At 49.8% G+C, this 25983-nt stretch overlaps 1 protein-coding gene across 2 annotated transcripts in view; it reads left to right on the forward strand.

The window, feature by feature from the left end:
• Positions 1-25983, forward strand: part of RNFT2 (ring finger protein, transmembrane 2) — a 90921-nt gene that overhangs the window by 47734 nt on the left and 17204 nt on the right. The window contains exons 8-11 of one of the 2 annotated variants that reach the window (XM_086681781.1): positions 7853-8002; positions 9323-9388; positions 9517-9618; positions 20199-22869. In XM_086681781.1, the coding sequence (XP_086537907.1) occupies positions 7853-8002; positions 9323-9388; positions 9517-9618; positions 20199-20333 (453 nt within the window). In that variant the 3' untranslated portion in view covers positions 20334-22869. Of the gene's footprint in view, positions 1-7852; positions 8003-9322; positions 9389-9516; positions 9619-20198; positions 22870-25983 lie in introns of those variants that run through there. The other variant, XM_086681782.1, reaches the window with a different exon arrangement.

A 25983-nucleotide genomic window follows, 5' to 3' on the forward strand; every position in this document is an offset into this window, starting at 1 on the left:
TGAGCCAAAACCAAAGAGTCGGATGCTTAACTGACTGAGCCACCCAGGTACCCGGCTCCTGGCATTTTCTTATTTGTTGTAAATCACGTGTCATGAGCCTTAGGAAAAACCCCATTGCACACCTGGTAGAGAGCAACAAAAGTGTCAAATAATGTGTCAGTACTATTATGAAGATGGTTTTGACTTCACAGATCACCCCCGCCGGACCCAAAGCATAAAAGATTCTGCGTCAGGAGTTCTGTCAGGGCTCGCCAGGGACAGCTGGTCTCCGCCTGGTGTCTGCTGGGGCCAGACCATCCAAGATGGCTTCTTCACTCCCAGGTGTGATGCCTCAGCTGCAGTGGCTGGAATGATCCGCCCAGGGTCCTGCACCCAAGACCTGAGTTCTCACTGTTAGCTGGGTTCCTTGCTTCTTGTTCCTACCTGTAGTCTCAGAGCCTCTCCCTCTTTGTAGGACCTCTTCACATAAATCTCTCCTTGTAGCTTGGGTGTCTCACAACACTTGACTGCAAGAGGAAGGCCACGAAGCAGTGGCCTTATCTACCTCTTATCTCCATAAGATCCAGACAGCACTTCACCTCATTCGAGTGTCCCTTAGTTCTTTTGAACCTGACATTTCTCCTCTCCAAAAGAAGTTGGCGTTAATAATGCCCCTCGCCTCAGATGATCATGAAATTCGTTGCTAGCTCTGACCACACACGGAGCCCTTCCTGGGTACGTGTATGTTAGGATTATTTGCTGGTGTAATTCTCATGATCACCTGGGTGTGTTGGAGCCAGGTTGCACTGGCTTCTGAGAGCCAATGGTTAAATTTTCAGGAAACTTGTGAGCAGTTGTTAAACCCTTGGTAGCTTGAATTGGCCTTGTGGGAGTATTTACACCACAGAAATTGACAAACACACAAATCAGGGCCTTATTTTCTTGTTTATAGAGACCTGGTTTGCCCGCACACCACTGCATGTATGCGTGTGTGTGTGTGTGTGTGTGTGTGTGTGTGTGTGTGTGTGTGTTTATTCAACCCCATTTACAGATGAAGAAACTGAGGCTCAGAGAGGTTAAATTACTGTCTAAAATCAATTTAGTAGGTGGCAGACCTGACCTTGGAGCCCCAGATCCCATTCCCTTAACTGCTGTGCTGTCCTTGCTCCTGCAGATGAGACAAGGGTGAATGAAACACAGTCATAAACAGGCAAAGCTGTGGAAATCAATACTCGTTATGAATTTTGATGCAGAAAAAAAAAACCTTTCATCCCTGTCTACCCCTTCTTTATACATTAACGCTGCTAACGACTATCTGATTATGTCGCCCCTCCCTCCTCACCCCCAAAGTTCTTCAAATCCTCTCCCCCACCCAGGTGCTTTCTCAAAAATCCTTTTCTCTGTTCATTTCTTATGCTTCTCAGCAGCCCGCTCTCCTGCATTGACCAGCTCCCCCTCCAGAGTCAGCCTCTGTTGTTTCCTTGCTTCCATTTCACTTCGTGTCCCCCCCAACCCCCACCCATCCTAGCAGTAACGAAGCCAGCACAGAATCCGCCTTCCCGTCTCCACCGCTCCCGCCCCCCTTTATCAGAATCCCAGCAGAGAAGTCTGCTCCCATTCTTGCTCGTTCTCCCTCATGGGTGGCAGGGGGGCCAGACGGCTCACGGTCTGATTGCGTTCCTCCTTCCCTGACACCCCAGAGAAACCACACATTCCATTTGGTGGTCGTCAGAAATAACACGCTTAAGAAACCTGGAATTACAAAGCTGCTTAATTAGAGAGAGATGGTTTCACTGGGATATGCCCGGTTTTCCCCGGTGGTTGTATCTCCTTCTCCAAGTGGCCCGCCCCCCAGCAGCTAATTGCTACCTTGGGCATGGGTGCCACACAGGCACTCAGTCTCTTTATTTTCTTTTCTGTGACATCGGTGCTCGCCTCTAAACAGAAGTTCTGTCTCCCATCTCTCCTTCTCCATCAGTAAACCCAAGAAGCTGACGTGAGTAATAAGGGTGGAATCTCAAGCTTCAGAAAGGTCCCCAGCTATTAAGCGAGCATCTACTATGTGTTAGATGCCAGGAACACGACCTCCAGGAGCCAAATCATCTCTGTGCTTATGGGGCTCCCAGTCCAGCGGGAGAGACAGACACTAACATAGTTTCTTAGATATCGTGAGAAGTGCTCAGAAAGGAGTGATTTGGTGGGTGTGACAGGAGTACCTGATTTAACGGAGGACTCAGGGAAGTCTTTCCATAGCACGTGACAGCTGACCTGGAAGATGAACAGGTGTTAGCTCACTCCCTAAAGAGTAGAGGACAGTACTCCATCTGCAGGGAAAGAGCATGGTCTACATCATAAAGGAACGGAAGGAAGGGCCAAGAAGCTGGTGTCTGAGAATGCTGTGAAATTCCGGGGATGTGTTAGAGTCCCTGCCATGGTTTGACTTATCTGGCTTCTGACATTTTATTATTTTTATTTTTTTAAGTTTATTTATTTCTTTTGGAGGATAGGGAAGAGCAGAGGGAGGGAGGGAGAGAGAGAGAGAGAGAGAGAGAGAGAGAGAGAGAGAATCTCAAGCAAGCTCTGTGCTGTCAGCAGCGGAGCCCAACACGGGGCTCAATCTCCCGAATCGAGAAATCATGACCTGAGCTGAAATCAAGAGTGGGATGCTTCACTGACTGAGCCGCCCAAGTGCCCCCTGGGTTCTGACAGTTTTAGACCGGGGTCGGCAAGCCACAGGCCACCAGTCACATGTACCCTGACACCTGTTTTCATTAATAAAAGTGTTCTTGAAACACACTCAGGCCTGTGTGTTCACCTATTGTCTGTAGCTGATTTTGTGCTACAAAAGCAGAGGGGAATAGTTGTGACAGAGACCGTATGACCTGCAAAGCCAAAGTATTCACAGTCTGGGCCTTTGCGGAAAAGTGTTGTCAACCTCTGATCCAGACCCACTCGTGGGCAAGTGGGAACCAGCCCGTGGCTAACAGAGCCTGAGAGTTGGAGATCCAAAGACGATGACCAAAGCTGAATGAAAGCAGTAGTAAGAAGGTGCTGGGTGACCGGGCCTGACCCCAGGCTGTCTGGCTTCCAACGCAGCATTCTTAACCACCGAGCCAGGCTGGTTGTGCAAGATTTGCCAGAGAGGAGACAGCAGAGCCCGTCCCCAGAGTCAGCCCGATGCCGTCCTGTGGGGTTTTCCAGAGACACAGGGACACAGGACCTTTCATGAGGTGGCTGTGTCCTCACCCACTGTGAGGCCAGGCCGACAGAGCAGGAGGCTGCCCACCGAGACGGCACAGGGTGGGGGCAGGTGGGGGGGGGGCACTGACTGTCCTTTCCGTCACCTTGGGGCTTCTGGAACACCTGTCTTCCCTCATCCTCCTCACATTTCCTTCATCATCCTGCTTCTTATTCAATAAACCGTGCTTTTCAAACTTTATGTGCACAGAGATCACCTGGGAAACTGAAAACGGAGATTGTGTCCCAGCAGGTCTGGGGTGAGGTCTGTGATTCTGCATTTCTAACAAGCTCCCAGATGGTGGTGACGCTGTCCGTTGAGGAACTACAAGCCTTGGGTAGCAAGGCTTTCAAGATCAGCTTAAGTGAACTTTTTTTTAAATGTTTATTTATTTTTGAGAGAGAGAGAGAGCAGGGGAAGAGCAGAGAGAGAGAGAGAGAGGGAGACACAGAATCTGAAGCAGGCTCCAGGCTCTGAGCTGTCAGCACAGAGCCCAATGCGGGGCTCAAACCCACAATGGTGAGATCATGACCTGAGCTGAAGTCAGACACTTAACCAGCTGAGCCACCCAGGCACCCCATGATCAGCTTAAATGATAGCTTCTCTTAGAAGACTTGCCTAATAACATCTCTACACCCACTCCCACCCCCATACCTCAATTCTGGGGCTCCCTCATGGTCAGCTCTAGCAAACTTGTACCACACTATATTATAATAATTTGCTAGTGTCTGTCTTACTCATTAGGTAGTGAGCTCCCTGAAGACAGGGACAAGGTCTTAGTCATCTTAGTATCACCAGAGCCTAGTGCTGTGTCTAGTACATAGTGGGTGTCCAGTAATGGAAGGTGGGGGGAGGGAATTGGTGGATGGAAGGGAAAGAAGGAGGGAAGGAAGGGAGAAAGGAAAGATGGGTGGATACATCAATGGATGCATGGATTGGAGAGAAGGAGGAGAGGACGAAAGGAAAGGAGAATTCTCTGCGGGTTCACTGAATTCAAGGAGGAGTGACAAGAGCAAATTAAGGTTAGATGTTGGGAGAGACTGGAGTGTTGACCCAGAATGAGATGGAACATGCAGTAGTTGAGAGACCCTGGGTGAGAACAGTTAGATGCAATGAGGGAAGCATAGGGCAGCTGAGGTTGAGGTGGTGCAGGAAAACAAAGCTCAGACATGCATCGGTATTCAGCAGAGCCTGGGGGCTGCTGTCAGGACAAGGGCAGAGCCTGAGTAGCCCTAGCCATCCACTGAGCTGTCCCATTGTTCCCTCTTCCACCATGCCATTGGCATGTAAAACAAACATGGTGGCCATCCCCCATATCTCTGCTCCCCAGTCACCTCTGCCTTCCTAAAGGCTACAGAGGGAACCAGCATTCTCCAGAAGGGAATATATCCATGGGTCAGGGGCTGGTGGGAGTCTAGAGGGACTAGAGGACCCTCACAACAAGGACTCAGCCAAACAGTCACAAAGGTCAGGCATTGGGATGAATGGACAATTGGATGCCCTTCCTGGGTCCTTAGCAGATGTGGGCACATCTGCTTCAAGAGGTCCCCTTCCTAGGCCCAACAAGATGGAATTTAGCAAGATGGATATAAAGTTTCTACCCTCATCTCAGACATCATCCATTTGATGGATACGCAACATCTTTTTATAACCTTTTTACCCCTCCAATGTAAACATATCATATGCTCAATATTAAAAAAAAAAAATGGAAAAAACAGGAAAACACAAAGGAAACAAGTGTTTCTTCATTCTGTATCCTTTCCACTCAGGACTATAATGTGAACATTTCCTTGAGTGAATAGATAGTCTTCACCAGGATGACTTTTTACCTTTTAATTTTGAAAGTTTAGACTTACGAGTTGTACTTCCAAAATAGTACTGAGAGTTCCCACATACCCTTCACCCAGCTCCCCCTAATGTTAACATCTAGTGCAACCACAGTACAATTAGCAAAGCCAAGAAATTAACATCATTGCCATCACTGTTAACTGAACTACAAATCTTATCAGATTTTGCCAGTTTGTCTCACTAATAACATTTTCGCTGTCTAGGATTAGTGAATCCGAGATCCCACTTTGCATACATCTGTCGTATCTCCTTAATCCTCTCCAATCTGACAATGCCTTGATCTTATCTTTGTCTTTTGTGACCTTGGGGCTTTTGAAGAGTGCCGGACATTTCTTTTTATAGAATGCCACTTGATTTGGAGCACCAGGGTGGCTTAGTCGGTTAAGCATCCAACTCTTGACTTTGGCTCAGGTCATGTTCTCACAGTTGATGAGACTGAGCCCCCACCCCCAACCCCACCCCTCCTGTCGGGCTCTGCGCTGACAGCGTGGAGCCTGCTTGGGATTCTCTCATCTCTCTCTCTCTCTGTCTCTCTCTCTCTGTCTCTCTCTCTCTCTGCCCCTCCCCTGCTCATGCTCACTCACTCTTGCTCTCTCTTTCTCAAAAATAAATTAATTAATTTAAAACAATAATAATTAGGGGCGCCTGGGTGGCCCAGTCGGTTAAGCGTCCAACTTCGGCTCAGGTCATGATCTCATGGTTTCACGGGTTTGAATCCCGTGTCGGGCTCTGTGCTGGCAGCGTGGAGCCTGCTTTGGATTCTGTGTCTCCCTCTCTCTCTCTCTCTCTGCCCCTCCCCCTGTTCATGCTCTGTCTCTCTCTGCCTCAAAAATAAATAAACATTTTTTAAAATTTTTAAACAATAATAATTAGAAGAAGAAAAAGAATGCCCTTCAATTTGGATGTGTCGCTTGTTAGTTCATGACTCCATTGAGGTTTTATAAATTGTTGCAGAATAAACACAAAAGCGATACTATGTTCTTCTCAGTGCCTCACAGCTGGGGTCCAGCTTGTCCATATAACTAACTTACTGCTGCTGGAGTAAACCTTGATCACTTGGGGTATTTTTTTTTTATGTGCTGGGTTTCTTCATGGTAAAGTTGCTCTTTTTCAGGATAATGTTTGAAAGGCAGTTCAGCTTTCCATTATAGATCTCTCTCATAACCAGACTCTCTCACGGTGCATTTAGTTTGTTACTTGTCTCTGTTTGTACTGTTACAAAGAACCAAAGACAGCTGCAGCACCTGTTCCTGCTGGCACATCTCAACACACATCCCTGATTATTTTGTTAGAATAAATTCCTAAAACTAGGATCACTGGAGCAAATACTATTCACCTTTTTAAGGCTATGCATGCCTGGGGCAGGGTTGGTTGCTTCTTTCTATGTTTATTTGTTTTAATCAGCTTTACTGAGGTGTAATTTAAATACAAAACATGCAGATTTGAAGCATATATTTCAGTGAGTTTTGGCCAGCACATACACTTGTGTAATCACCCTCCCAATTGCAATGCAAAATAGCTCTATCTGCTCCCCCAAATTCCTAGATGCCCCTTGCAGTCCCCTCCTCCTCACCCCAGGCAGCCCCTGATCTGATTTCTGTCACTGCAGGTTAGTGTTAACCTGTTCCAGGATTTCATAGAAATGAGAATTGGACAGTATATTTTCTCTTATCAACAGTCTCTTTCGACTGGACCTAATGCACGAGGGATTCATCCACACTGTTGTGTATATCAGTCATTTAGTCATGTTTATTGCTGAGTGGCGTTCTATCGTACAGATATACCACAATTTGTTTATCCATTCTTCCACTGATGGGCATTTGGGCTATTTCCAGTTTGGGGGTATTATGAATAGAGCTGCTGTATGAACATTTGCGTACAAGCAGATGCATGTTTTCATTTCTCTCGGGTACATACCTGGAAGCGGAGTTGCTGGGTCATAAGTAGGTGTGTGTTTAACTTTATTATTCCCAGCAGGGTGGGGTTATTTTCATCTCATTTCATAGCACAGGCCACAGAAAGCTTGAGGGACTCGTCCAAGGGCAGAGGGAAGAAGGGAAATAGAATTTGAGGAGTACTGCTCTGTGCCAGGCACAGTGCTAAGCGCTTTTCCCATTTCTCTCCGGGAACCTTCAGAGCCACCCTGTAAGATAGGAGTTGTGGTTCCCGTTCTGTTGATAAGGAAGCTGGGGCTCATGAACTGGCAGTGACGTAAGCTTCAAACCCAGCCCTGTCTGAATCCCAAGTGTCTCTTCTTTGCCCAGAAGCCATCCTGCCTCCTTGAGGACAGTATGTGGTGGAGTTGGAATGAGAACACCCTGAGAACACCCATCCTCCTCCACCTCTAGACCCGCCTTTACCTGCCTCCTGTGGTCCATCCTGCCCATGCCCCTGAGGGCAGGCACCCGAGATGCCCGAGTCCGCCCTCGAGACAAGGGCGATCTGTGTGCAGGGCCAGGGACTGTGCCCCCAAAGCCACAGCAGGCACAAGGGAGTGACCCACACTGCAACCCCCAACAGGAGTGTCCAGTTTCTCCCTCCATGAAATGCAGTCCTCAGAGCTTTGGTCCTCGGGGCTGGTGGGCAGCGGGTGAGGCCGGCGGGCAGGGGCCACGTCTCCCCGGCCATATCGCAAACCCATTAGGAGCCGGTCTGAGTGCTTTCCAAAGCTGATTAATGGCCTGCTTGTGACCTGGAACGTCATTACTGCCCAGGCTGGGGGACCCCCGGCTGCCTCCTTTGGGTCTTTACAGCTAATAATAATTGATGCTTTCTGTGCGGTTGCAGGGAAAGTTCTATCTGGTCATCGAGGAGTTGAGCCAGCTGTTCCGATCACTTGTCCCCATCCAGCTGTGGTACAAATACATCATGGGGGATGACTCTTCCAACAGCTACTTCCTAGGAGGGGTCCTGATTGTTCTCTACAGCCTCTGCAAGGTGAGGTGGGCCCGAGGGACTGGAGGGCTGGCCCAAAGAGTGGCCCATGCATTTGCTGGGTTTGGGGGGGCGGGTGGCAAGTGGGGAGCTTGGCATCTTTTTTTTCTTTTAATGGAGGTAAAATTCACACAACACAAAATTAACCACTAACCATCTTACGGGGTACAGTGACACTGAGCCGCTTCACAGGGCTATGCCCCCTCCACGTCTAGTTCTAAGACATTCTCATCACCCCCAAAAGAAACCCTATACCCATTAAGCCGTCCCTCCCGTTCCTGCCTGCTACCCTCCCCCAGCCGCTGGCAACCGGCAGTCTGCTCTCTGTCTCTGTGGACTCTCCTATTGTGGACACTTCATATAAATGGAATCCTACACTGTGTGGTCTTTCTGTGTCTGGCTCCTTTCACTTTAGCATCATGTGTCTGAGGTCCATCCACGTCGTAGCATATATCAATACTTCATTCCTTTTTGCGGTTAAATCCACCCTCATTTCTTGCCCATAAAGCTCACCGTGTGCTCTCCATTCACACATTTCCATTATGACTCCCGTGTTATGGGCGAGGAGATGGGGACTCAGAGAGCAGCAACTTGCTCGGCGTCCCTCAGCTACAGATCATGGAGGGTCGAAGCCAGGCAGTCGGCTTCCAAAGCCTGGACCTCTTACCCCAGATGCGCCCCCCAGACTTGTTTCCATTCTTCTTCAATCGCACACCCTCATGCCTACAGTCAGGATACAGGGCTTCTCTTTCCATCACGGGTACAAATCAGGTTTCCCTCCCCACCCCAGGCATAAAGACATCCTCCTCTTCTTTCTTTCTTCTCTGTTTCTGGCTCTAGAGAATCCTGGGGGAATCCACATGTTCTCCCCTCCCCTCCCCTCCCCTCCCCTCCCCTCCCCTCCCCTCCCCTCCCTTCCCCCCAGCAGGACTAACCAGGCAGTCCGTGCCCCATCAGCCACCGGGGACTTCTGTTGCCTGCCGATCCTGATCGACTGGCAGTGGCTGACTGGAGTGCTGGCTCAGAAGAAGAGTGCTGTGATCAATTAGCAATGCCTGTGCTGGGCTTGGCAGGGGGAAAAGGCAGTATGCCTGCCATGTATTCACTCTCCTGGTCCAGGAAGCAAGGGAAACTGTTGACGTAAGGCAGCAAGACGAATGCCAAACAAAACTGGTAGAAACGAGGAGCTCCCAAGTGGGACGGAGTGCCCTGGAAACGTCCACAGTCAAAGATGAGGGGTCAGTGGGGATGGTTCAGGAGTGGTAAGAGAGGTCCTGAACAACGCTTGGAGGCTTTTCAGCCATCACTCTGCTCTCTTTTCAGTCTTTCGACATCTGTGGCCGTGTGGGCGGAGTCAGGAAAGCCCTGAAGCTTCTCTGCACCTCTCAGGTGAGTTGACTTCAAATGGCCCCGACTGAAGACGAAGGAGCCACGAGCTGGAAACAGCTCACAGTGCTTCTGCGGGTGTCCGGTGAGGGTCCGCAGCTGAGTTTACCTCTGTCTCCTCCTTTAAACAGAATTACGGAGTCCGGGCCACTGGGCAGCAATGCACAGAAGCCGGCGATATCTGCGCCATCTGCCAGGCTGAGTTCCGGGAGCCTCTGGTCCTCATGTGCCAGGTAAGCAGGGCTGGGCGGAGCCATCGGGGACTGAGGCTGGGGGACCTCTGGGGCCCTGTCCCACGCAGAAGTCCCATGTGCCTCTCCCATGACCAAACCTCAGGGCTCTGAGATGGGTCTTTGGGAACAGTGTGGTCAAGGCTGGAGTCGGTCAGACCTGGGTTCAGACCTCAGGTCTGCCCCTTACCAGGTGGGTGGCCCTGGGCAGGTTACGTCACCTGTCTGAGCCTTGGTCTTATCAGCCGAGTGTCAAAAATGAAAAATTCAGTATGGTGTAGCGTCACAATGTCCTGAGTGAGAATCCCAGCCGCGCTGCGGACCCTGTAGGGGGGATCACTCCGTCTCCCCCTGAGCCTTGGTTTTTCTCATTTATACAGTGGGCATCATAATACCTACTTCATAGAGCTATTATTAGGAATTAACGAGGTCATCTGAGAAAGAGCTAAATTTGGATTGTTCGCCCATAAAAAAATCCTCTGGTTGTAATTACTATCATCGTTGCAATTACCATTACTGTTTGTTCTCATTTTGAATCGTGGGTCACCAACCCATAGCAACCCATGTCGAACTCCCTAAACATGCCCCTGCTCCTCCTCCTGACATCAAGGGGCTAAGATGTCAGTTCGGCAAGCGCGTGGGAGTCAAGGTATCCTGTCAGGTACCAGAGAGGGGAGACAGAGGGCACACAGACCCTGTTCCCTCCTCTGGAAGCTCACGGTCCCCGTGGGGAGACAGACACATGCGTAAATAACTATGAAACAAGGCAGGCAGTGATAAGTGCTGTGTAAGAGAGATTCATGCAGCTTCCCGGGGGACCAGGACAGAGAGCAATGAGTTCTACCTCAGGAAAGCTTTTTGCGGGAGGCACGGCCTGCCCACTGGAAGACACGGGAGCGTGGATGAACCCCCCCCTCCCTCCCCCCACTTCTGCAGCCACCAGGACCTTCCGGGGGTGAGAGGGCGGGAGGTGAAGGTTTTGGCATCAGCAGAATTCCTGATTATTTTGCTGTTTGGGGATGTTAGGAGGTTTTGTTTGTTTGGGTTTTTTTCCTTTCATTTTATTTATTTTTAAATGGAGAATATATTTGCATGATTCAAAATTCAAACCGAGGAATGCAAGAGTAGGGAGTCGCAGGAACTTAATGCAGCAGGTTGGATCCTGGAACAGACAAAGAGCATGAGTAGGGAAACTGGTTTGATGAGATCCAGATCAGTCCAGAGTTCTGTGATTGGTAATATATCCATGGGGGGCTTCCTGGCTTTGACAAATGTACCACACAGTAAAGCAAGATGATGATATGGGGGAACTGAAACTTGGAGGAGCTGTATGAGGAGTCTCTACACCATCTTTGCAACTTTTATGTGAGTCTAAAATTATACCAAGGTTAAAAGTTAATTTTTTTATTTTTTTAAAGTTTATTCTGAGAGAGAGGGGGAGAAAGAGAACAAGCGGGGGGGGGGGGGGCAGAGGGCAGGGGACAGAGGATCCAAAGTGGGGTTTGTGCTAACCAGAAGAGAATCTTAAATACAGAGAACAATCTGAGGGTTAATGGGGGGGTTGGGGGAGAGAGGAAAACGGGTGATGGGCACTGAGGAGGGCACTTGTTGGGATGAGCACTGGGTGTTGTATGTAAGCGATGAACCACGGGAATCTACCCCAAAAACCAAGAGCATACACACTGTATGTTAGCCTATTTAACAATAAGTTGTATTTTTTTAAAAAGTGGGATTTGTGCTGACAGCAGACAGCACTTTGTGGCACTCAGACTCCTAAACCGCAAGATCATGACCTGAGCCAAAGTTGGCCACTTAACCGACTGAGCCACCCAGGTGCCGCAAAAGTTTATTTTTTTTTAATACTTCAAAGATACAAGGGGCCCCTGGGTGGCTCAGTCGGTTAAGTGTCCAGCTTCGGCTCAGGTCATGATCTCCGGGTCTGTGAGTTCAAGCCCTGCATCAGGCTCTGTGCTCATAGCTCAGAGCCTGGAGCCTGCTTTCGATTCTCTCTCTGCCCTTCCCCTGCTCGCGCTGTTTCTCTCTCTCTCTCTCTCTCTCTCTCAAAAATAAACATTAAAAAAATTAACAAAGAAAAAAAATTTTTAATAAAGATACAAGAAGGGAAATAGTGACCAGCCCTCTACCCTTCCCCAGTTCCCCTTTATATCTTTGTAGAGATGCTTTATAGAATTTAAACACACACACACACACACACACACACACACGTCTTTTTCAAAAAGACCTACATTGGAACACCTGGGTGGCTCAGTCGGTTAAGCGTCCCACTCTTGATCTCAGTTCAGGTCTTGATCTCAGGGTCATGAATTCAAGCCCCGTGTTGAGCTCTGCACTGGGCGTGAAGCCTACTTAAAAAAAGAAAAAAAGGAAAAAAAAACCCTACATTGTAGCATATTCTACCCAAGCTGTGTTCTGCATCTTTCCTCTTTGACTTGAAACTCTTAAGAGATCGGTCCTTCTTTGCAGATCGTCCCATTTCATGGATGGACCACCCTTTGTTTTGTCTTTCTCCTATGGAAGGGCATTTCATAGCTTAGAAGCTTCTGTTATTACAATGATGTTATTACAATGGCTGTCATGAGAGGTCAGAAATGGGGAGATCTATACTACCTACCTGGGCCCATCGTGTTGATTGAATGAGTTAATTCAAGCTTCTAGGACTACGTCCTGGCACGTGGTCAGGCTTCAATGAACTCTCTGCTCTTATTGGCACACATTCCACTTCCCACATGTGCGAGCCCTTGGTAGGATAAATTCCTACTGGTGGAATTACTAGGTCAAAGGGTATCCAGTTTTGACAGATATTGTTAAATTGCCCTTCATAAAGAGTGTATCCATTTATGCTCCCAGGGCAGAGCAAGACATGACCTCTGGCTCCCCTCACTTACCAACACAAGCCTTTTCTGAGCCTTGCCAATCCAGCAGGTGACAAACACTATCTCGGTGAAGTTTCAGTCTGCATCTCCTTAATTACGAGCACCTTTCTTCTGTGGTTCAGAGCCCATCTGTAGAACCTTTCAAGTGGCAGTGATAACTTGAACTTGATGTCAACGGGAAAGTCTTGCTTCTTTCTGGCAATCTCTCCCAGCCTTGGTGTGTTTATTTCTCTCCCATTCTTCTCCTTGTGCCATGACATCTTCCCAAAACTTGATTCACATTCTTGTGAGGGCTGTCCAGATCTGGGAGCACCAGCCACAGCCAGTGGCAGTTGGAGCCCACAGTCCTGGCCAGACCAGTCTCTGCTGCCATGAGCTGGGCCTGGGAGACGATTTCCACAGGCAAAAGGGCCTCCCTTGTTCATTCCTAAGTGCTTTGAATGAATGAATGAGTCTAAGTGCTTCTTCCTCAGTCAGAGTCCTCCCTGATTCTGCTTCCTCAGACTAGCTGGTGCTCCCAGTGGTATGTTCCCAGAGATCCTTGTGTTTTTCCTTCATAGCAGTTATCCCAGTTGTCAGCTAGTTAACTGGGCAACTGTTTGTGTAAGGTCTGTCTCCTCTTCACTAAAGCATAGGCCACTTGAGAGTGGTGACCATGTCTGTCTTGTTAGCAGAAGAATCACAGTACTGACTTGATAAATACTGGATGGATGGATGGATGGATGGATGGATGGATGGATGGTTGGATGGATGGTTGGGATGGAGATGGATGGATAGATGGATAGATGGATGGATGGATGGATGGTTGGGATGGAGATGGATGGATGGATGGATGGATGGATGGACGGATGGATGGATGGAATGGAGATGGATGAATGGATGGATGGATGAATGGATGGATGGATGGATGGATGGATAGATGGATAGGTGGGATGGATGGTTGGGATGGAGATGGATGGATGGGATGGAGATGGATGGATGGATGGATGGATGGATGGATAGATGGATGGATGGATAGATGAATGGATAGATGGATGGTTGGGATGGAGATGGATTGTAGCCAGGTGGAGGAGTGGATAGTTGAATACAAAGGTGAGTGGATAGAGGTATAAGTGTGTGGGTGACTGAATGGATGGACAGATGGGTAGGTAAGTAGGTGGGTAGTTGAGGCAATGAATGGGTAGACGAATGGATGGATAGATGGATGAATAGATGGATCAATGGGTAGATGAACCGAAGGACAGATGAATGAGTGGGTGGATGAAGAGACTGCTAGACTAAAGGAACATCGTATCTCCCCTTCAAAGAGGCATCAAATTAAGCAGTGTGTCACTCAAACACGTGCCCCGCCTACCGCTCCCCGCCAGCCAATCAGAGCCTGGGAAGCAGATCGTCAGTCTAAGCTAGTCAGGCAGACCCTGAGCATGCCCAGAGGTTAGAACTCTCTGCTCAGACAGAATGTACCTGTCTGGTTAGTCACTCCACAAGTATTGTGGCATTCCTCCTGCCAGGCTAGCAGGGGGATCAAGGGAAGGGCATTTTGAACACAAAGTCAGAAACTCGGCTTATTTAAAGGATTTCTTGCCAAAGAGAAAAGTCGGAGGGTAGTTAGTTCTTGGTCACTACTTGATTTGGTTTTGTTTCTGAGTATTGATAGTGTAAAGGAAAGAGGGCAAGAGAACAGCGACTCCTATTGATTGAGGGCTTACAGCTGCTGCACACTTAATGCTTTATCCTAGGCCTTACCCATTTCCATCCTTACAGACACCTTGGGGGGGAAACAGTGACCCTATTTTACAGAGAAGGGGGTGGGCTCAGCAAGGTGAAAGCAAGGCCCCCCTGCTCCTCGGCAGCACAACCAGATTCCAGCCCAGGGCCCCTGATTCCAGAGGCCAGGACCTTTCCACCAGATGCGGCCTCTTGCTTTGAGATGGCCTCAGGGCCACATTAGAAGACTAGAGACCTTTTCCCAGAAATTCCTAGCTGCGTGCTGTCCCCTGTGCCACTAAGTCCAGGGAAATGGCTGAGCAGCTGAGCTGGGATTGGACTTAGCACCTGTGCGGACTCCTCCCTCCACGCATTTCCGCAGCAGGTACTTTCCGAGCACCGACAGCGTCTCGGCACTAACTTTGCAACCCTGAGCAACACATGTCATGGCGGCACTGGCCCTCCATGTCCTCTGTCACCCAGGAATGAAAATCCCTGCCCAGGGCGGCTTGCAGGCTTTTCAGTACAGTCAAGTAAGGTGACATGGATATCTGTGTGTGGGTTTTGAAAAGCACAGCGTCTCATGCTGATATTCGGTGTAAGTGTTTAATTCTCAATCTGGACAAAGCCGGCTGGGTTTGTGTGATTAAGGAAGATCTGGGGGGTGGGGCGCCTGGGGGGCTCAGTGGGTTCAGCGTCCGACTCTTGGTTTCGGCTCAGGTCATGATCTCACCGTTTGTGAGTCTGAAACTCCACATCAGGCTCTGCCCTGACAGCATGGAGCCTGTGTGGGATTTTCTTTCTCCTTCTCTCTCTGCCCCTCCCCAACTTCTCAAAAAAAAAATAAAATAAAATAAAAAAAGAGGATCTCTGATTAGGAGTGTGTGTGTGTGTGTGTGTGTGTGTGTGTGTGTGTGTGTCCCTGGTCTGGTAGTAACACCACTTTTGTAATGTCATTTTTCACAAGTACTACAAACACCCCTTCCCACATTCTCCATGTGTGACCAGTATCTGTCCTAGAACGGAATGGGCATGAGTGTTTACTGTGGAGTCAGACATCTCTTGTATCAGTTATCCTTTGCTGCGTAACAAATTACCCCAAAACTTCACAGCTTAAAGCAACAAGCATGTATCATCTTGTGGTCTCCACGAGTCAGGAATCCAGGCACAGCACAACTGGGTCCTCTGCTTCAGAGTCTCTCCCAGGCTGCAGTCAAGATACCAGCCAGGGTCACTGTCATCCTGTGTCTCCCCTGGGGAAGAATCGACTTCCAGGCTTAGAGTCATGCAGTGGTGGCTCGATTCCATTCCTCCTGGGCTGTAGGGCCAAGGGCCTCAGTTGCTCTATGGCTCTCGTGGCCAGAAGCCACCCTGGCTTCCTTGTCTCACTGGCTTCATCGGAGTGAGCATGTGAAAATCACGAGATAGAGTGCAAGCGAGATGGAAGGCACAGTCTTCTGTAGCCTAATCTCAGAAGTGACATCCCATCATCTTTACAATATTCTGTTGGTCTGAAGGAAATCACTAAATACAGCCGCCCCCAAGGGGAGGGAACTGACTACACAGGTGTGAATCCCAGGAGGAGATGATCACTGGGAGTCATAATAGAAGTCAGCCTGCCACATCCCTGAAGTTGAATTCCAGCCTCACTGCTTAGCCGCACCTGTGTGCCCTTGGGCTGGTGGCTCTCCCTCTCTGAGTCTCACGGTCTGTGAGCTGTCAGGACACAGTGTGTAAAGGACATTAGCAGTGCCCGGCAGGGCATTTGTGCTCGGTGAGGGACAGGGCCTGTGGTCGTTACCTGTACCCCTCGCCTGACTACATCCACCTGGACTCGGCCTGGCTGCTTCCTTTGTTCGCAGCTCATGCTGAACATCAAGTGCTGGGCTAAGAGATGCCCGTCTCCCATCCAGAGCCTCCTCTGTCACATGGAGGTTAGCTGCTGTGGTTGCGGGAGCTCTTGACCCACGCCCTCACTTTACCCACCTGCTCCGAGCCTTGGAGCAGCACTTGGGAAGTCTGGATGGAACTCAGGGGAAGGGGAGGGTGGCCCATCCGACCCCACGGGCTCCAACAGCTAATGACCCAGCACCACCTGCCTTCCCCACTGACCGTAAACCCACCCAATCCTACACTCCCCAGCCCAGAAGGAGCCCCTCCTTCCCCTCCCTCTGCAGGGGCTCATCCTTCTCTCCAGATGCTGGAAGTGGGTCCAGGATTGTGACCTCCTCCAGCCAGCTCCCTGGATTAATGTGTGTTCTGTGCACCTCTTTATTTGGCAGTAGATTCCATCCTGCCTAATTCTTTGATGGAGAGACTGTGGGCTCCTGGAGGACAGGGACCAGGTCTTCACCATCCTGGTATCTCCAGAATCTCCCACCTGACCTACCTGGGAAGGCATTCCTTTGTCAGCTGCACATACAGAGTCCCTACTCTGTGTAGGCTTTAGGGCCGGGCAGTGGGGACACAACGAGAGTTGCCTCATGAAGTTTACCACCCAGAGGGCAGGGAAATTGGTAAATAAGCAGTTAGAAGAGTGGTTCTCAAAGTGTGACCCTGGTGTTCCCTTTCATCTTCTTGTGTTTTCAGTAGATCTTGGTTTCAGTGTCTGCTACCCTGAATACAGCCAGATTTGACCCACAATGTACAGATCTCTTCGAGATCATCAGTGATTTTTAAGGCTGTAAAGGGGTCCTGAGACCAAAATGTTTGAGAATTACTGAATGACACGTGTGAGAGCCTCAGTGAACGTTTTTCTGAATGAAGGAATGAAAAGCTGCTCATTTCCTGTTCACCTGACCCGAGTCTTGAGCATCATGCGAACAGGGATCGTATCGCTTTGTTCTGTGTAAGTGCCTCCTTTTCCTGGGGGACACAGAGAAGTCTCATTCATTCGTGGAGCAGACCCGTACTAAGCATCTGCCACACGCTCAGAACCGTGTTGGAATCGTGGCCCCCTGCCCCTCCAGAAGCCCCTTAACCCAGTGAACAAGACAGAGGAGTTTGCAGATCCTTCCGGCGGCGTGAGTGTGATGCTGTGAGAGAGGTCTTCCCCAGGAGGGCTCTGGAAGGGGAGGGCACAACAGCACTTAGATGTGTGCAGGAGATTCAGTGAAGGGATGGGGGGACGGGGAACGGCACACAGGGGAGGTGTGACTGCTTGGGCTGAGTCTTCTGAAAGAAGTAAGCGTCCACCAGCCGATAAGGATGGAGAAGGGGCCCCCTAGACAGACATCACAGCTTGCCCAGAGACTTAGCAGTACGGGTGAACTCTGCATTGCTCGTCATCTGGTGTGTCCGTGACATTGGCTCCCTGGGGCTGGGGGTGATGAGGACAAAGGAGGGAAGACACCATTATGGGGGGCCTTGACTGCCCTGGGTGGGAGTCTAGAGAAGCTGCTGGACCTGCTGACCCCTAGGTCCCGCCCTTCTGACCATGTTGAGTCCAGGCACAGCCTTCAAGGCTCTGTGTGGCCTGCTCACCTCCTGTCACCCACTCCCCTACACTCTTCTGCCGTAGCCACATTGGCTGTCCTTGAGGGCCTTCAGTGCCTTCCCATCCCAGGAGCTCCATGAGGCTGTTTCCTTCACCAGGAATGTTCTATTCCCACCCCCCCTCTCTTCACCCAGTCAACTCCTAAACATCCTTCAGGTCTTAACACAAGTGTGCCCACCTCCAGGAAGCCTTCCTGGGCTACCCCCTGGATCAGACCGGTTCCCATTGTATAGAGCCTCGTAGAGCTCTCCTTTAGAGCACAGTTTACAATTAAGTACCCAAGAATGCTAGGTGCTAGGAATGGGTTTACAAGAAGCTTAAGTCTGGTGTGGAGAGACAGATAATAAATAATAAACAGTTATAATGTAAGAATAACTATTACTATGTAACAGCCAACATTTATAGAACACTTACCATTTGTTAGGCATTGTTCTAAGTGCCTTTTTTTTTTAAGTTTATTTGTTTTGAGAGAGAGAGCAAGCGGGGAGAGGGCAGAGAGAGAGAGTGAGAATCCCAAGTAGAGCCCCGACGCAGGGCTCAAAGCAGAGCTCAAACTCACAAACCATGAGATCATGACCTGAGCTGAGATCAAGAGTCAGATGCTTGGGACACCTGGGTGGCTCAGTTGGTTAAGCATCTGATTTCTGCTCAGGCCACGATCTCGCGGTTTGTGAGTTCAAGCCCCGAGTCGGGCTCTGTGCTGACAGCACAGAGCCTGAAGCCTGCTTTGGATTCTGTGTCTCCTCCTCTCTCTGTCCCTCCCATGCTCATGCTCTGTCTCTCTCTGTCTCTTGATAATAAATAAACGTTAAAAAAAAAGAGAGAGTCAGATGCTCAAACAACTGAGCTACTCAGGCACCCCTCTAAGTGCCTTTTTAATTTAAAGTTTTTTAAATGTTTGTTTATTTTTGAGAGAGAGAGCAAGCACGTGGGTGAGTTGGGGAAGAGGCAGAGAGAGAGAGGGACAGAGGATCTGAAGAGAGCTCTGCACTGACAGAAGAGAGCCTGATGTGGGGCTTGAACTCATGAACCATGAGATCATGATCTGAGCCGAAGTCAGACGCTTAACCGACTGAGTCACTCAGGCGCCCCTCATTTAAATGTTTTAACTTTTTAAGAAGCACTGTATCTGGATTTTCATATTGTCATTTTAAATTATCAATTTTATTTTGAAACATTTCAAACTATGGAGCTGAAGGATATAATGGACAGCCGCCTTTTTAGCCTTCCTCTACATTCACTAATCATTAACATTTTACCACATTTGCCTTGATGTAAATTTTTTTCCCCTTAACCAGTCGAGAATAATTTGGTGACATTTTGATTCTTCCTCCCCAAATAGTTCAGTGTTCATCTTTGAAAAACAAGAACATTCTTTCTCATAACAGTAATTCCACCATCACACCCAGGAGATTTTAAATTGATGTAAAATATTATCTAATATATAGCATATATTCAGATTTCTCCAGGTGTCTTCAGACTCTCCTGCATAGCCATGATTTACCCCTCATCCAAGCTCCAACTGAGATATGTAGACTGCCTACAATTGTTATGTCTGAGCATTTTTAATGTTAATCAGTCTTCCTCTGAGTGGACTACTATTAGGCCCATTTTACAGATGAGGAAACCGAGGCAGTGGGAGGTTAAGTCATTTGTCCAAGTTATATGGCCAGAAAGTGATGGAAGTCATTGATATTTCCAGTCTCCCTGCCTTTCTACTAACCCCTGAACTCTGTTCTCAACCCAGTGCCTAAAGGGATCTTCTAAAAATGCAAATCCTGGGGGCATCTGACTGGCTCAGTCAGTGGAGCGTGCGACTCTTGATCTCAGGGTTGTGGGTTTGAACCCCACGTTGGGTAGAAGTTACTTAAAAATAAAATCTTACAAAAAAAAAAAAAAAAAAGATAAATCCTGCTCAGGTCACTCTTCTGCTCAAAGCCCTACCATGGCTCCCTATTTCTCTCTGAATAAAAGCAAAAGGCCTCATGATGCCCACAGAGCCCTGTGCATTTTGCATACCTTCCCCATAGCCTCTCTGACCTCATCTCTCCCTCCCACCCTCCACTCCCAGGCTCAGCAGCACAGCAGGCCCTCCTGCCTCAGGATCTTTGCACGTGCCATTTTCTCTGCCAATAGCACTCTTTCCCCAGAGATCCTCAGGGCTCAGTCTTCACCTTCCTTCAGGTTTTACCCAAACGTGGGTATTCAGTGAAGTTGTCTTGGGCCCGCCACTCTGAACACAGCAGCCCTCCCACGCACTCTCTCTCTCCTCCCCCTGGCCTTTTCATCTCAGCCCTTACCGCTGCCGTCCGCTACATTTTGGGGTTTCCTTTGGCCAGTTGTCTCCCTGACTAGAGTGCAAGCTCCATGGGGGCAGGAGTTGTCTGTTTTGTTCACTGCTGTGTCTCCAGCTCCTAGGACCGAGGCGGGCACACCGTGGACACTCAGTGAAGTGTCCCCAGTTGTACTGATTGCTGTCCCTGCAGCACGTGTTCTGTGAGGAGTGCCTCTGCCTCTGGCTGGACCGGGAGCGCACCTGCCCGCTCTGCCGCTCGGTTGCCGTGGATACCCTGCGCTGCTGGAAGGACGGGGCCACTGCAGCACACTTCCAAGTGTATTAGGGCAGAAGACTGAGGCACCCTGGGAGCTGACGGATGGCCAGCGTGATCGGGTCCGGCTCTGGGGACTTCCTGGAAAACAGGCCTCAAGCACTGACTATCCTGCCTCCTGCCTTTCTCCCCCTCTTCCTCCAGAGCCAGGCCCCTATCCTCCCGACCTCCACCTTCCTCTTCTGTTCTGCGGCTTAGCGTGGGCGTTCTTTCCTTCAACCCTCCTCGCTCAGACTTGGCCTCCTCCCGGGAGGGTCTCCTGCCCCCTCCAAGTGAAGGAACCGGGGATAGACAGGTCCTGCCTGTTGTGATTTTAACTCACGGTGGCCTAACACCCGATGCTGCAAGCTGGAAGGGGCCTGGAGATCACTGCATCCCCCCAACACGGCTCAGGTCTGCAGATGGGCGTCACTGTGGAGCGTTTCCCAAGTGCGAACGCTGGGCCCCGTATACCTGCAATAGCTTAGTGTCCCAAGCACTTCGTGCGAGCTGAGCATCTGCTTGGATGACCTCTGGGAATCGTCACAACAGCCCTGGGGTGGAGGTACTGTCGTTTCCTCTGTTTTACAGACGGGGAAACTGAGGCACAGAGCTCCACGTGGTAGCTTTCCCAGGGTCACCCAGCTAGCAATGGCAGACGGAGTTTCCAAACAGGCCTGTCTGGCTTCAGAGCCCACACTCTCAACCACCATATGCTCACCCGCTCAGACACGGCAGGCGTGGGGCCCAGCAGGCTTGGTGTGTGTTGGTTGGTTGGTTGGTTGGTTGGTTGGTTGGTTGGTTGGTTGGTTTTTTAAGCACCAGAGGTGATTTTGATTCCCATCAGTGACCCAGGTGCATAGCACAGTGATCTGGGCCCCGCTGAGGATGCCAACGGTGAGCAGTGGCCCTGGAAATCTAGCTGTGGCCAAGTTCATGGAAAGAGTTGGTCTTTAAAATTGCTCATTTGCCGGGCTCCGGCTGGAATGCTCAGTCACATTTGGGTATCAAGAATGGCCAGCTTTGGTCCCCATGCAGGTATCACTGGGTCTCCACACCTGTCTTCATGTCTCTCCTCCTCCTCCTGTTCTTGTCCTGCCCCTCACTTAAGTCTCCGCTTGTCAACAGCGCCCGTGGCCATTGTCTTCTCCCCCGGTAGCCTTGAGAACAAAATGAATGATCCATGTTACGGATTTGTCCACAAGCCAGGGTGGTGGCGTGGAGCACTGCAGCCCTCGGCGCTTCTGGAACGTCTATACCAGAGCTACTAATCTATGTAAGAGAACAGTTTCTCCACCTGTGAGACCCTCCCTGCTTTGAATCTGGAAGGAGGTAGCACAGGTGATCACTTAGAAGCTACTGGAATCTCGCCTGCCCTACCCCTCTCCCCATTCTGTTCACCCGCCGTCAACCTCAGCACAATGGGCTGGTGCCAGTGGCATTACAGAGAAATCAATCTTGTGGCTCATGAGCAGATGAGCAACAAAGCCCCAAGCAGAAATGGTGGGAGACTTTGCTGCCACCTCGCTCTTGGCCAGTAATAACAAGCCCACCCCATCCCTGATAGTTGCAGGACATTTGCCCCCGCGTGCTATCAAGCCAGGACCTTTTCCTGTGCCTGGCATCCCTGGCTCTTCCCCGGGACCCAGCAAGACGTCCCTTCCAGGGCAGCGTGGCATCTTTCAAGCTCTGTTACTATGGCGATGGCGGCGGCGTTACAATCCCACTTGCCTGGATAATCAAGTCCGAAGGGGAAGCGGAGGGAAGTAGGGCCGGGGGGATGCGGCTGCTCTGCTCCCCCTACCTTTAGCAAGAGCCAGAGGGAAGCAACAGGAGCTTCTGCGACTGGTTTTTATCAGAAAGATCACCCTGCCTGCAGATGCCATCAAAGAGACACAAGAGATTGGAGCTGGAGATTTATTAACAGGCCAGCTTGTGACAGAGCAGGCAGAGCAGAATTCTGATTCCAAACTCTGCGTGACTTTGGGAAGTCACTTCGCCCCCCAGTAGCCGTCTCCAGGATAAAGAAACCTCGTGCACTTTCTGCCGCAGCCGGGGAAACTAACAATGTAGAACACTGGTGGAGGGGCCAATGGTTGTGTCCGTTATACTCATGCCACCAAAAAAAAAAAAAAGAAAGAAAAAGAAAGCCCCCCACATCTCTAAATATTATTCTCCAAATAATGAGCCATGCTTCTGACATTATAAACAGTATCACTTGGGGATACCAGGGACAGGTGGGATGATTTCGTTTAGGATTTTACTTCTTCATTCCCTACCCTCTGGGGAAAAGTTCTGTTCTGGAGGTTTTCTTTTTTTAATTTTCTTTCTTAACGTTTATTCATTTTTGAGAGACAGAGAGCAAGCGGGGGCGGGGCAGAGAGAGAGAGGGAGAGGGAGAGGGAGACACAGAATCGGAAGCAGGCTCCAGGCTCTGAGCTGTCCGCACAGAGCCCGACATGGGGCTCGGACTCACAAACGGCGAGATCATGACCTGAGCAGGAGCCGAAGTCGGACGCTTAACTGACTGAGCCACCCAGGCGCCCTGGAGGTTTTCTTTTGGATGGGAGGATCTGGGGCGCCTGGGTGGCGCAGTCGGTTAAGCGTCCGACTTCAGCCAGGTCACGATCTCGCGGTCCGTGAGTTCGAGCCCCGCGTCGGGCTCTGGGCTGACGGCTCGGAGCCTGGAGCCTGCTTCCGATTCCGTGTCTCCCTCTCTCTCTGCCCCTCCCCCGTTCATGCTCTGTCTCTCTCTGTCCCAAAAATAAATAAACGTTGAAAAAAAAAATTTAAAAATAAAATAAAATAAAATAAAGGCCGAACCTGGGGCGCCTGGGTGGCTCAGTCGGTTGGGCGGCCGACTTCGGCTCAGGTCACGATCTCGCGTGATCTCGCGTGAGTTCGAGCCCCGCGTCAGGCTCTGGGCTGATGGCTCAGAGCCTGGAGCCTGTTTCCGATTCTGTGTCTCCCTCTCTCTCTGCCCCTCCCCCGTTCATGCTCTGTCTCTCTCTGTCCCAAAAAAAAAAAAAATAATAATAAATGGATGGGAGGATCTAACTTCTACCCTAAGGAGAAGCAGCAGCCAGTGAGGAGTTTTCCAAACATCAGGCTGCCTATTTTCCCCGCTATGGGGTAAAAGCAGCCAAAAGTCGTTGTTGGGAAAGAACAGCTCCATTCTCCATGGCCCATCCTGGCTCTGCACTCGTTGGTTAGAAGCAGGATTAAGCGAGTAGCAGGTTGGGGTATCCTGCTTTTAATATTTTGTGACCCACTGACTGAGGTTTCTGACACTCTTGGAAATGGCCGTCTTAATGTAAAAGATCTTGAGCATAATGAATGTGAGAATAGGAAGGCGAGCTTTGGACCTGGATGTGAGAGGCTCATTACCTTCATAACGGGAGAATGGGAGACATGCTGGGAGACACCAGGCGGCTAAGACTTGGGGTTGGAAAGAAGAAATGTAAAGCGAGTCCCAGAATCTCTTAGTAATTTTGCTCTGGGCTGAACAGAGCCACCTTCGGTGTTTTTAATGTCCCCTTAAGTTCCCTTCCGCCAATAAATATCATCTGTCGATGAAACTTAGGTTCGTGGTCTTGAGTCTCCAGTTGCCTCTTGAACCCAGGTGGACTGTTTTGAGGAGAAATGGGGAGAAGCAATTCATGCAGTGGGTGTTGTCTGGATCTGTCCAAAGCAGATGCGTTGAGTTGCACGTGATTTATTAAGGACGCACTCTCAGGAGAAACCAGTAAGGGAGGGGGAAGAAACCAAACAAGAGGGTGGCTGTCAGAGAAGTCCCAGCTCAGGGTGGTCCCACAGAGTTCTGGAGAATTCAGCTACATTTCAGAGATTGTCCCACCCTGAGGTTTTTTCTGGCACACTGTCAATTCTTGGCTATGGGTTGTTGGCAGGGGTGGGGGTGGGGGGTGCTTCTCAGGTACTTAAGCTCTCCATTGAGGAGGCCCCAAGCCCCTGAAGGTGTCAGGTGTCATAGAACACGCAAAGGTGCAGGACAGGACACAGAACTGGGAGATCGGGTCAGGAGGGATCTGGACAGGGCACCTACAGGGCCCACCACAGTGGTTAACCAGAGGATAGACCCAGAACGCATGAGCTGATGATTCAAGAAGAGTTTGCCTGGATGCCAGCTTATGATGGATATTTAAAATGCAAATTAATAGCTTAACCGACTGAGCTGCCCAGGCACCCTGGAAATTAATAGCATTAGGTGACAATTCATGCCTCTCAGGACAACATTATGAAACCAGCCACAAAAACATCATCAGGCAGATCTTTTTGGTTGCCATCATTTGAAAACCAACTCAAACATGGCTTAAATAAGAGAAAGGCTTTCTTTGGCTCATGTAGCCATATGGGCCTTGGGTATCGCTGGATTCAGTGGCTCCAGTGACATTAGAACCCTGTCTTTCCATCCCTCCATTCTGTTTTCCTCTGAGACAGTTTGATTTCCAGACAGATCCCATGCAGCAGTAAGATGGCCTCCAGAAGCTATGTGTGTATGTATATGCATATGTATACGTATATGCCTATGTTCTACCAGCTTAACAACCCCAGCAAAGAGCTTCTGATTCCCCAAAGCTCTAGCAGGAGTCCTGAGGTTGACTTGTTAATTTGTCCCCACACCAATCCCTTTTAGCCTTTGGGACCTGGAACACTGCTGGCCAGGCCTGCATCAGGTGTAGAGCCCTAACTGTGGGGACACAGGTGGGTGGGAGGATAGGGTCAACTCCTCTGAGTCGCATGGCCTGAGAGTGGGAAAGGGGTGGGTCCCCCAGGGAAAATGAAGGCGCCTGTTATCTAGAAAGGCAACCTGTCCTCAACCCACCATTCTTAGGAAGAAACCACAACCTGATCGCTCAGAGCATCTTAGACCAGGTAAATGTAGGTGAAAGTAACCCAGAGAGGCCATGTGCCCATAGTAGGAGACCTCAGTCTGCACAGCCATCAGCTTGTCTGCATGGTGCCATTGATCTTGAACCGTCAGGCAAGTTCCCTCAACCTCTCACCCAACCCAAGGGTACTGTTTGGGCCAATCCTCCCCTTGGGGAGTTCTCAGAAATACAGCAGAGAAGGGAGATGTGTGGCCTTCTGCCCCAGGGAAGGTTGGGGTGCACAGCCAGATCCTCCCATAATCTTTGGGGGCCAACCTTTCAAAAGGAAATGAAAACGCAAAGGACTTTGGCTGGAAGTGCACAAACAGTTTTTTAATAAAGTCATTACAAATATGTACAAAGCGTCTCCAAGGTATGAAATTCCTCTTACAAAAGAGCACAACAAACCAGCAAGGTTAGAGCCCAGAACGGAATGCTCCCAAACTTATTGCCTCTCTGGCTGAGCCAGAGGCCTCACTGAGGTTCCAGACACCCCCATGACCATCCCTGCCACATACACACACAGGCTCCTGGGCACTTACAGTGCAAAGAACTTGGGGGGAGGAACTTAAGGGTTCAGGTAGGGGAGGTAAGAAAAGCTTCCCATGTCCTAGGAAGTCAGCTGAACAGGCCCTGTTTGCCAATTAGATGCTTCTCCCAGGGACCTATAGATATTAAGGACACAAAAGGCAGGGAACAAATACATAAAACCCCCACCTAAACCATCCAGCCTGTCCTGGAGCATCCCCTAAATGCAACACTCCTTACAGTGGACCTAAGTCAGGCTCCCTTGC

This window comes from Puma concolor, chromosome D3 (assembly GCF_028749965.1).
Source record: "Puma concolor isolate L17-30 chromosome D3, mPumCon1.1.hap2, whole genome shotgun sequence".
Lineage (NCBI taxonomy): Eukaryota > Metazoa > Chordata > Mammalia > Carnivora > Felidae > Puma > Puma concolor.